General features: G+C 41.7%; 1 protein-coding gene across 1 annotated transcript in view; it reads left to right on the plus strand.

Moving 5' to 3' along the window:
• Window positions 1-12,500, plus strand: part of fras1 (Fraser extracellular matrix complex subunit 1) — a 204,478-nt gene that overhangs the window by 158,410 nt on the left and 33,568 nt on the right. Inside the window, exons 38-41 of the mRNA XM_034541300.1 lie at window positions 503-759; window positions 1,276-1,457; window positions 8,779-8,941; window positions 9,022-9,154. Of these exons, the coding sequence (XP_034397191.1) occupies window positions 503-759; window positions 1,276-1,457; window positions 8,779-8,941; window positions 9,022-9,154 (735 nt within the window). The remainder of the gene's footprint in view (window positions 1-502; window positions 760-1,275; window positions 1,458-8,778; window positions 8,942-9,021; window positions 9,155-12,500) is intronic.

Consider the following 12,500-nt stretch of genomic DNA (forward strand, 5'->3'; position numbering starts at 1 on the left):
CACACACACCTGCGCTCAGACTTTACAAACACACACACCTGCGCTCACACTTTACAAATACACACAAACACCTGCGCTCACACTTTACAAATACACACAAACACCTGCGCTCACACTTTACAAATACACACACACACACACCTGCGCTCACACTGTAGAAACACACACACCTGCGCTCACACTGTAGAAACACACACACACACCTGCGCACACACTGTAGAAACACACACACACACCTGCGCTCACACTGTAGAAACACACACACACACACACACACCTGCGCTCACACTTTACAAACACACACACCTGCGCTCACACTGTAGAAACACACACACACCTGCGCTCACACTTTACAAACACACACACACACACACACCTGCGCTCACACTTTACAAACACACACACCTGCGCTCACACTTTACAAACACACACACACACACACACCTGCGCTCACACTTTACAAACACACACACCTGCGCTCACGCCTCCTCCGTCCCGCCAGGTGACGTCTTCACCTTCGGCGACGTCACCCGCAACGTTCTGCTCTACCGACACGCCGGCCTCAGCGCCCAGGAGGACGCCATGACCTTCTCCGTGAGCGACGGCATCTCCATGGCGACCACGGCGGTGCAGGTGGTGGTGGTGGGGCCGGGCGGCGCCGGCGCCAACGGGCCCCAGCGGGACCCGTTGGCCACGCTGTCGCTGGAAGTGGGCGAGAAAAGCAGCACCGTGATTGGACGCTCACACCTGGCGTTCACCGTGAGAACCATTTCATTACGTTGTGAGACACATTTTGAGGAGGACAGATACAAAGTATTCTATTAAATATGTGGACATACATTGTGTCAATATATATATATTTATATATATATATATATATATATATATATATATATACTGTATATAAATATATATTTATATATATATTTTTTTATATATGTTTTTATATATTTTCATATCTATATATTTATATAGATATTAAAATAAAACACAAATCTTTCATTTTCTTTGAGCGTGAAACATCAAATCTTCTCTTGGCTCAATGCCAACAACTCTCTTAATACATGTAATTCAATTATACCGAATAATAATGTGTTGTTCATCAGCATTAACACACACAGTGAATCACAGCAGTGAGCTGTTGTTGTTATTATTTATTTATTTAAACCTAAAGAAAGCGTAATAACTGTATTGTTCTGATCGAGGCCCGTGATTGGTCGACCTCGCTCTGAGGACCTGATCTGAGCTCTCGTGTCTGCCTCCCCCCTCTCGCAGGACAACGCCTCCCCAGACCAGCAGATCCAGATCCAGCTGGTGTCGGTGCCGATGTACGGCGTCCTGACCCGGAGCGAGTCGTCGCAGCAGGAGGACCAGGACCACCAGGACCAGCAGGAGCACCAGGAGCTGAGGGAGTTCTCCTCCTTCACCATGGAGGACGTCAGCGAGCACAGGATCAGGCAGGTTCAAGGAGGATCTTCTCTTCAAAGGGACTCGCGTGCAGATGAAGAGCGCCCAGAAGATCGTATCCTCGCTTTCAGTTCAAATCTACTTCAGAGGCTCTTTAAAAAAAAAAAAAGAGCAGAATATCAGCAAAATAAAATGAAAAAATGCAGCTATTAACCAAAAAATAGAGCCAGAAGCAGTCGTTGTATCAGCAGTAAAGGTTCACGAGGGTCCACTGGAGGGAAGGGAGTGAATCAGTTCTTCAGTAGAAGAACAAACAGTAAAATGCTCAAGGAGTTCTGTTCCCTCGTGGTTCTCCCTTTTTGAGGAACCTGTGAAGGACTTTGTTTTCACCTTAAACCTGCAGACATGTTGAGTTCATCCAGCGGGTTCTAGAACATTACAAACCCGCAGGAGAACGAGGAACCCTTCACGAGAGCACAGAGGAGGGGTCTGCTGCCGGGTTCTCTGAGGAACCGAAGAACTTAGAAGTTGTCTCTCAGAAAACACACAAGTTGTCTCTCAGAAAACACACAAGTTGTCTCAGAAAACACACAAGTTGTCTCTCAGAAAACACACAAGTTGTCTCAGAAAACACACAAGTTGTCTCAGAAAACACACAAGTTGTCTCAGAAAACACACAAGTTGTCACAGAAAATACACAAGTTGTCACAGAAAACACACAAGTTGTCACAGAAAACACACAAGTTGTCTCACAGAAAACACACAAGTTGTCTCACAGAAAACACACAAGTTGTTGCACAGAAAACACACAAGTTGTCTCTCAGAAAACACACAAGTTGTCTCAGAAAACACACAAGTTGTCTCACAGAAAACACACAAGTTGTTGCACAGAAAACACACAAGTTGTCTCTCAGAAAACACACAAGTTGTCTCAGAAAACACACAAGTTGTCTCACAGAAAACACACAAGTTGTCTCATAAAACACACAAGTTGTCTCACAGAAAACACACAAGTTGTCTCTCAGAAAACACACAAGTTGTTGCACAGAAAACACACAAGTTGTCACAGAAAACACACAAGTTGTCTCTCAGAAAACACACAAGTTGTCTCAGAAAACACACAAGTTGTCTCTCAGAAAAAACACAAGTTGTCTCTCAGAAAACACACAAGTTGTCTCTCAGAAAACACACAAGTTGTCTCACAGAAAACACACAAGTTGTCTCACAGAAAACACACAAGTTGTCTCAGAAAACACACAAGTTGTCTCACAGAAAACACACAAGTTGTCTCTCAGAAAACACACAAGTTGTCTCAGAAAACACACAAGTTGTCTCTCAGAAAACACACAAGTTGTCTCTCAGAAAACACACAAGTTGTCTCTCAGAAAACACACAAGTTGTCTCACAGAAAACACACAAGTTGTCACAGAAAACACACAAGTTGTCACAGAAAATACACAAGTTGTCTCACAGAAAACACACAAGTTGTCTCACAGAAAACACACAAGTTGTTGCACAGAAAACACACAAGTTGTCTCTCAGAAAACACACAAGTTGTCTCTCAGAAAACACACAAGTTGTCTCACAGAAAACACACAAGTTGTCTCATAAAACACACAAGTTGTCTCACAGAAAACACACAAGTTGTCTCTCAGAAAACACACAAGTTGTTCGACAGAAAACACACAAGTTGTCTCAGAAAACACACAAGTTGTCTCACAGAAAACACACAAGTTGTCTCTCAGAAAACACACAAGTTGTTGCACAGAAACACACAAGTTGTTCTCAGAAAACACACAAAGTTGTCTCACAGAAAACACACAAGTTGTCTCTCAGAAAACACACAAGTTGTTGCACAGAAAACACACAAGTTGTCTCACAGAAAAACACACAAGTTGTCTCAAGAAAACACACAAGTTGTCTCAGAAAACACACAAGTTGTCTCTCAGAAAACACACAAGTTGTCTCACAGAAAACCACACAAGTTGTCTCAGAAAACACACAAGTTGTCTCTCAGAAAACACACAAGTTGTCTCAGAAAACACACAAGTTTGTCTATCAGAAAAAACACACAAGTTGTCTCACAGAAAACACACAAGTTGTCTCAGAAAACACACAAGTTGTCTCTCAGAAAACACACAAGTTGTCTCACAGAAAACACACAAGTTGTCTCAGAAAACACACAAGTTGTCACAGAAAACACACAAGTTGTCACAGAAAATACACAAGTTGTCACAGAAAACACACAAGTTGTCTCAGAAAACACACAAGTTGTCTCTCAGAAAACACACAAGTTGTCTCACAGAAAACACACAAGTTGTCTCAGAAAACACACAAGTTGTCTCAGAAAACACACAAGTTGTCTCAGAAAACACACAAGTTGTCACAGAAAATACACAAGTTGTCACAGAAAACACACAAGTTGTCTCAGAAAACACACAAGTTGTCTCTCAGAAAACACACAAGTTGTCTCACAGAAAACACACAAGTTGTCTCAGAAAACACACAAGTTGTCTCTCAGAAAACACACAAGTTGTCTCTCAGAAAACACACAAGTTGTCTCTCAGAAAACACACAAGTTGTCTCACAGAAAACACACAAGTTGTCTCAGAAAACACACAAGTTGTCTCAGAAAACACACAAGTTGTCACAGAAAACACACAAGTTGTCACAGAAAATACACAAGTTGTCACAGAAAACACACAAGTTGTCTCACAGAAAACACACAAGTTGTCTCACAGAAAACACACAAGTTGTTGCACAGAAAACACACAAGTTGTCTCTCAGAAAACACACAAGTTGTCTCACAGAAAACACACAAGTTGTCTCATAAAACACACAAGTTGTCTCACAGAAAACACACAAGTTGTCTCTCAGAAAACACACAAGTTGTTGCACAGAAAACACACAAGTTGTCTCAGAAAACACACAAGTTGTCTCTCAGAAAAAACACAAGTTGTCTCTCAGAAAACACACAAGTTGTCTCTCAGAAAACACACAAGTTGTTGCACAGAAAACACACAAGTTGTCTCACAGAAAACACACAAGTTGTCTCTCAGAAAACACACAAGTTGTTGCACAGAAAACACACAAGTTGTCTCACAGAAAACACACAAGTTGTCTCATAAAACACACAAGTTGTCTCTCAGAAAACACACAAGTTGTTGCACAGAAAACACACAAGTTGTCTCAGAAAACACACAAGTTGTTGCACAGAAAACACACAAGTTGTCTCTCAGAAAACACACAAGTTGTCTCAGAAAACACACAAGTTGTCTCTCAGAAAAAACACAAGTTGTCTCTCAGAAAACACACAAGTTGTCTCTCAGAAAACACACAAGTTGTCTCACAGAAAACACACAAGTTGTCTCACAGAAAACACACAAGTTGTCTCAGAAAACACACAAGTTGTCTCACAGAAAACACACAAGTTGTCTCTCAGAAAACACACAAGTTGTCTCACAGAAAACACACAAGTTGTCTCAGAAAACACACAAGTTGTCTCTCAGAAAACACACAAGTTGTCTCTCAGAAAACACACAAGTTGTTGCACAGAAAACACACAAGTTGTCACAGAAAACACACAAGTTGTCTCACAGAAAACACACAAGTTGTCTCATAAAACACACAAGTTGTCTCTCAGAAAACACACAAGTTGTTGCACAGAAAACACACAAGTTGTCTCAGAAAACACACAAGTTGTTGCACAGAAAACACACAAGTTGTCTCTCAGAAAACACACAAGTTGTCTCAGAAAACACACAAGTTGTCTCTCAGAAAAAACACAAGTTGTCTCTCAGAAAACACACAAGTTGTCTCTCAGAAAACACACAAGTTGTCTCACAGAAAACACACAAGTTGTCTCACAGAAAACACACAAGTTGTCTCAGAAAACACACAAGTTGTCTCACAGAAAACACACAAGTTGTCTCTCAGAAAACACACAAGTTGTCTCACAGAAAACACACAAGTTGTCTCAGAAAACACACAAGTTGTCTCAGAAAACACACAAGTTGTCACAGAAAACACACAAGTTGTCACAGAAAATACACAAGTTGTCTCACAGAAAACACACAAGTTGTCTCACAGAAAACACACAAGTTGTTGCACAGAAAATACACAAGTTGTCTCACAGAAAACACACAAGTTGTCTCACAGAAAACACACAAGTTGTTGCACAGAAAACACACAAGTTGTCTCTCAGAAAACACACAAGTTGTCTCTCAGAAAACACACAAGTTGTCTCACAGAAAACACACAAGTTGTCTCATAAAACACACAAGTTGTCTCACAGAAAACACACAAGTTGTCTCTCAGAAAACACACAAGTTGTTGCACAGAAAACACACAAGTTGTCTCAGAAAACACACAAGTTGTCTCACAGAAAACACACAAGTTGTCTCTCAGAAAACACACAAGTTGTTGCACAGAAAACACACAAGTTGTCTCAGAAAACACACAAGTTGTCTCACAGAAAACACACAAGTTGTCTCACAGAAAACACACAAGTTGTCTCAGAAAACACACAAGTTGTCTCTCAGAAAACACACAAGTTGTCTCAGAAAACACACAAGTTGTCACAGAAAAAACACAAGTTGTCTCACAGAAAACACACAAGTTGTCTCAGAAAACACACAAGTTGTCTCTCAGAAAACACACAAGTTGTCTCACAGAAAACACACAAGTTGTCTCAGAAAACACACAAGTTGTCACAGAAAACACACAAGTTGTCTCAGAAAACACACAAGTTGTCTCTCAGAAAACACACAAGTTGTCTCACAGAAAACACACAAGTTGTCTCACAGAAAACACACAAGTTGTCTCAGAAAACACACAAGTTGTCTCTCAGAAAACACACAAGTTGTCTCTCAGAAAACACACAAGTTGTCTCACAGAAAACACACAAGTTGTCTCAGAAAACACACAAGTTGTCTCAGAAAACACACAAGTTGTCACAGAAAACACACAAGTTGTCACAGAAAATACACAAGTTGTCACAGAAAACACACAAGTTGTCTCACAGAAAACACACAAGTTGTCTCACAGAAAACACACAAGTTGTTGCACAGAAAACACACAAGTTGTCTCTCAGAAAACACACAAGTTGTCTCTCAGAAAACACACAAGTTGTCTCACAGAAAACACACAAGTTGTCTCATAAAACACACAAGTTGTCTCACAGAAAACACACAAGTTGTCTCTCAGAAAACACACAAGTTGTTGCACAGAAAACACACAAGTTGTCTCAGAAAACACACAAGTTGTCTCTCAGAAAAAACACAAGTTGTCTCTCAGAAAACACACAAGTTGTCTCTCAGAAAACACACAAGTTGTTGCACAGAAAACACACAAGTTGTCTCACAGAAAACACACAAGTTGTCTCTCAGAAAACACACAAGTTGTCTCTCAGAAAACACACAAGTTGTCTCACAGAAAACACACAAGTTGTCTCAGAAAACACACAAGTTGTCTCAGAAAACACACAAGTTGTCACAGAAAACACACAAGTTGTCACAGAAAATACACAAGTTGTCACAGAAAACACACAAGTTGTCTCACAGAAAACACACAAGTTGTCTCACAGAAAACACACAAGTTGTTGCACAGAAAACACACAAGTTGTCTCTCAGAAAACACACAAGTTGTCTCTCAGAAAACACACAAGTTGTCTCACAGAAAACACACAAGTTGTCTCATAAAACACACAAGTTGTCTCACAGAAAACACACAAGTTGTCTCTCAGAAAACACACAAGTTGTTGCACAGAAAACACACAAGTTGTCTCAGAAAACACACAAGTTGTTGCACAGAAAACACACAAGTTGTCTCTCAGAAAACACACAAGTTGTTGCACAGAAAACACACAAGTTGTCACAGAAAACACACAAGTTGTCTCACAGAAAACACACAAGTTGTCTCATAAAACACACAAGTTGTCTCTCAGAAAACACACAAGTTGTTGCACAGAAAACACACAAGTTGTCTCATAAAACACACAAGTTGTCTCTCAGAAAACACACAAGTTGTCACAGAAAACACACAAGTTGTCACAGAAAACACACAAGTTGTCTCTCAGAAAACACACAAGTTGTCACAGAAAACACACAAGTTGTCTCTCAGAAAACACACAAGTTGTCTCACAGAAAACACACAAGTTGTCTCATAAAACACACAAGTTGTCTCACAGAAAACACACAAGTTGTCTCTCAGAAAACACACAAGTTGTTGCACAGAAAACACACAAGTTGTCTCAGAAAACACACAAGTTGTTGCACAGAAAACACACAAGTTGTCTCTCAGAAAACACACAAGTTGTTGCACAGAAAACACACAAGTTGTCACAGAAAACACACAAGTTGTCTCACAGAAAACACACAAGTTGTCTCATAAAACACACAAGTTGTCTCTCAGAAAACACACAAGTTGTTGCACAGAAAACACACAAGTTGTCTCATAAAACACACAAGTTGTCACAGAAAACACACAAGTTGTCTCAGAAAACACACAAGTTGTCTCTCAGAAAACACACAAGTTGTCACAGAAAACACACAAGTTGTCACAGAAAACACACAAGTTGTCTCTCAGAAAACACACAAGTTGTCACAGAAAACACACAAGTTGTCTCTCAGAAAACACACAAGTTGTCTCACAGAAAACACACAAGTTGTCTCTCAGAAAACACACAAGTTGTCACAGAAAACACACAAGTTGTCTCTCAGAAAACACACAAGTTAAGTTGTTCAGTAGCTTTGAGGGTCCTTCTGTTGCCGTGGTGATGAGTTTCTGATTGTGGTTATAGCTCGCTGAGATGTTTAGTTTTTCTCCTCATGAGACGGGCGCTCTGCCAACATTAACGTTGGCAGAGCGCCTCCGCCCCCCCCACCCCCCCCCCCCCCCCCCCCCCCCCCCCCCCACACACACACACACACACACACACACACACACACACACACACATTACATTCTCAGTGACTGATGCCAATTAGCATCCCTCTGATATTACCTGCAAGAGGTACGGAGATGCAATATAAATATTCACACGCTAACTGCTTCATTTCCATAACGCCCTGATTAGCTTCAGCGCGGGGCGTTCCTCCGGGGGGGGGGGGCAATCTGCAAATGGCCCGTATTAGTATTGTCTCCGCGGCAACGGGGACTAGTACAAACAAGAGCCGGGGATTTGTTTTACGAGAATGAAAATGGGATTAGAGCAGAGTGCACCGGGAAAGATTTGAATGTTATTAGTGCTCGGCAGAGATTAGCCGCTGCGTGGTTGTGGGAGGGGCTAATGCCTCCTCTCGGTCCAGGTGTCGCACACGTTGATGTTCTCATCCAAGGAGATTTGCTGAAATCAAATGACCTCCGCCTCCAGGTACGTCACCTCCCTGGAGACGGGCAGCCAGCCGGTCACCGACATCTTCCACTTTGTCGTCTACGACGCCGACGACAACCGCCTCGACAACCAGATGTGCACCATCACCATCACCGCCGCGGCCAGACAGCCGCCGACGGTCACGGTCCGCAGCGGCATCAAGGTAAGTCACTGATTCTGAAAAGATCAGAATGTGTGAAATATCACATCTTTATACGTATTTTACCTATTTTTGTCGTGAAGGTCCAGGAGGGCGGTCGAGTGCAGCTGTCGACCAATCACATCATAGTGTCGGACCGGGACACGCCCAGGAAGGACCTGCTGGTCTGGCTCGTCAGTCCGCCGAAGTACGGCTTCATCGAAAACACCAAGAGAGGTGAGGTCCCCTAGTGTGTGTCGCCCCCCTGGTGGTCAGTAGAGAGAATGCATCTTTAACACATGAAGCATAGACTTCTATACAACCAGAGGAGTCGCCCCCTGGTGGTCAGGAGAGAGAATGCAGCTTTAACACATGAAGCATAGACTTCTATACAACCAGAGGAGTCGCCCCCTGGTGGTCAGGAGAGAGAATGCAGCTTTAACACATGAAGCATAGACTTCTATACAACCAGAGGAGTCGCCCCCTGGTGGTCAGGAGAGAGAATGCAGCTTTAACACATGAAGCATAGACTTCTATAGAACCAGAGGAGTCGCCCCCTGGTGGTCAGGAGAGAGAGTGCAGCTTTAACACATGAAGCATAGACTTCTATACAACCAGAGGAGTCGCCCCCTGGTGGTCAGGAGAGAGAGTGCAGCTTTAACACATGAAGCATAGACTTCTATACAACCAGAGGAGTCGCCCCCTGGTGGTCAGGAGAGAGAATGCAGCTTTAACACATGAAGCATAGACTTCTATACAACCAGAGGAGTCGCCCCCTGGTGGTCAGGAGAGAGAATGCAGCTTTAACACATGAAGCATAGACTTCTATACAACCAGAGGAGTCGCCCCCTGGTGGTCAGGAGAGAGAGTGCAGCTTTAACACATGAAGCATAGACTTCTATACAACCAGAGGAGTCGCCCCCTGGTGGTCAGGAGAGAGAATGCAGCTTTAACACATGAAGCATAGACTTCTATACAACCAGAGGAGTCGCCCCCTGGTGGTCAGGAGAGAGAATGCAGCTTTAACACATGAAGCATAGACTTCTATAGAACCAGAGGAGTCGCCCCCTGGTGGTCAGGAGAGAGAGTGCAGCTTTAACACATGAAGCATAGACTTCTATACAACCAGAGGAGTCGCCCCCTGGTGGTCAGGAGAGAGAGTGCAGCTTTAACACATGAAGCATAGACTTCTATACAACCAGAGGAGTCGCCCCCTGGTGGTCAGGAGAGAGAATGCAGCTTTAACACATGAAGCATAGACTTCTATACAACCAGAGGAGTCGCCCCCTGGTGGTCAGGAGAGAGAGTGCAGCTTTAACACATGAAGCATAGACTTCTATACAACCAGAGGAGTCACCCCCTGGTGGTCAGGAGAGAGAATGCAGCTTTAACACATGAAGCATAGACTTCTATACAACCAGAGGAGTCGCCCCCTGGTGGTCAGTAGAGAGAATGCAGCTTTAACACATGAAGCATAGACTTCTATACAACCAGAGGAGTCGCCCCCTGGTGGTCAGGAGAGAGAATGCAGCTTTAACACATGAAGCATAGACTTCTATACAACCAGAGGAGTCGCCCCCTGGTGGTCAGGAGAGAGAATGCAGCTTTAACACATGAAGCATAGACCCCCCATACAGATATGTGAAGCAGCACTCTTAATAACAAATGTGAAGCCGTTGTAATGCAAATTATTCGACGTGAAGGACGAACACACAGAGTGGGATATTTATACATACATATATATTTATACATCTGCTGGTCTCTCATCTTCATGTCCTTGGCGAGCGGAGAGACAGTATTCAGCAGAGCGGGTCGGCCGTTGTTGTCAACACTGCAGGAACCAAATACACACACACACACACGCATATACACACACACACGCAACGTATTCATATGCAGATATATGCAACAGCAACATCAAGGCGCTTTTTTTAATCATACCAGCTGCTGTATTTCAACACATTTTTAAATAATATCTTGAGGTGTCAGTCATCGGTCCATCAATCCAACATTTTAATTTCCTTGACGTCAAATGAAACGTACATGTCTCTGTTTGGTGAACTGACCTTTCTTCTGGCTTCATGTCCAACTGAACCGGCCTCCGGACCTCGATAGCTCGTCTTTTTATTGGCACGTTTGCCGAGTAAATTGATTCTTGTTGTTCTGAGTTTGGACTCGTGGTTTAATGCACTTATTGTAAGTCACTTTGGATAAAAGCGTCAGCTAAATGACATGAAACCCCTGGCCTTTTTCCTGCTACTGAGGCTCTGAGAATCATCAGAATCTGTCAGTTTGTTGTTGTTGTTGTTGTTGTTGTCGTCATGCAACACCTCCGTACTGTGAGGTGAGAACAGCCTTTAAAGTCTTCTTTAAATGAGCCACCACTCATGCATTCATCTATTTAACTTATTCACTTATGATTAAGACACGTAACACATGCTGCTTTCACTCACGCAGGCCTGATTGTAGTTATTGTTTTATTTTATTATTTTTTTAGGTCTTTATATCCTCAGAAACGACCAGGATTGATTTGATATTCAAACTGAAATGCAGGTTCTCGTCTCTCTTAACGATGTGATCCCCTTATTAATGTCTCGTTTTTAATCGTTTTTTGCCCATAAAAAGAGAGCAATGTCATTTTACGTCCAAATATATTCCGTTTAATGTGAAATAGTCCCCAAAAAAAAGCAGGAAATATCAATTTTTAAGGAGCTGAAAACAGCATTTTGTGCCATTTTTAATAAATTACTTTTTGCATGAAAAAGTACTTTAATGATAAATGTACGGTCGAAAATGATCAACGGTGAACAAAACATGTCTCTAAAATAATGAAAGGTAAATAATGAAAGATAAATAATGAAAGGTAAATAATGAAAGGTAAATAATGAAAGGTAAATACCTCCAATATGTTTATTTCAATAGGTGACAGCGGTTCAAAGTGACTCTAAACACTTTTTTATGTACTTTCTTCTCCACATCAGAGGTCAGATAGACTCCCTCACCAGATGATGAAGATGTGATTTACTGCTGAGCCACACACACACACACATACACACACACACACACACACACACACACACACACACACACCATCTATTCCCCGCGGAGCCATCCGTCTTCTTCTTTGTCTCCAGATCTCGAGGTTTATTCTTGTTCACTTCGCTCCGACGCTCCTTCGGAACCGTAAAAGTGTCTCTGGGCATCGATCCTAAATAAAACATTTATTTATATATATATATATATATATATATAAATTTAAAAATATATATAAATATATATATATATATATATAAAATGTATAACACATTTATTTATATATATACATTTAAAAAAAGATATATATATATATATATATATATATATATCCCCTTTAGTCTAGAATAACAGTTATAATATTTTTTTAAACAGTTATAATATAAAAAAAATGAATTTCTTTGATAATTTCTTTTACAAAAATGGGAAAACAGTAGAATATACAGTCTTCAAGTTTCCAATGTTGGAGAAAACAAAAATGGAGGCTCTCCACGTGTATATAATACCAAATATTGAGCTGTTTACATGTTGACAACCTCGCCTTCATCCT

This window comes from Cyclopterus lumpus, chromosome 9 (genome assembly GCF_009769545.1).
Source record: "Cyclopterus lumpus isolate fCycLum1 chromosome 9, fCycLum1.pri, whole genome shotgun sequence".
Lineage (NCBI taxonomy): Eukaryota > Metazoa > Chordata > Actinopteri > Perciformes > Cyclopteridae > Cyclopterus > Cyclopterus lumpus.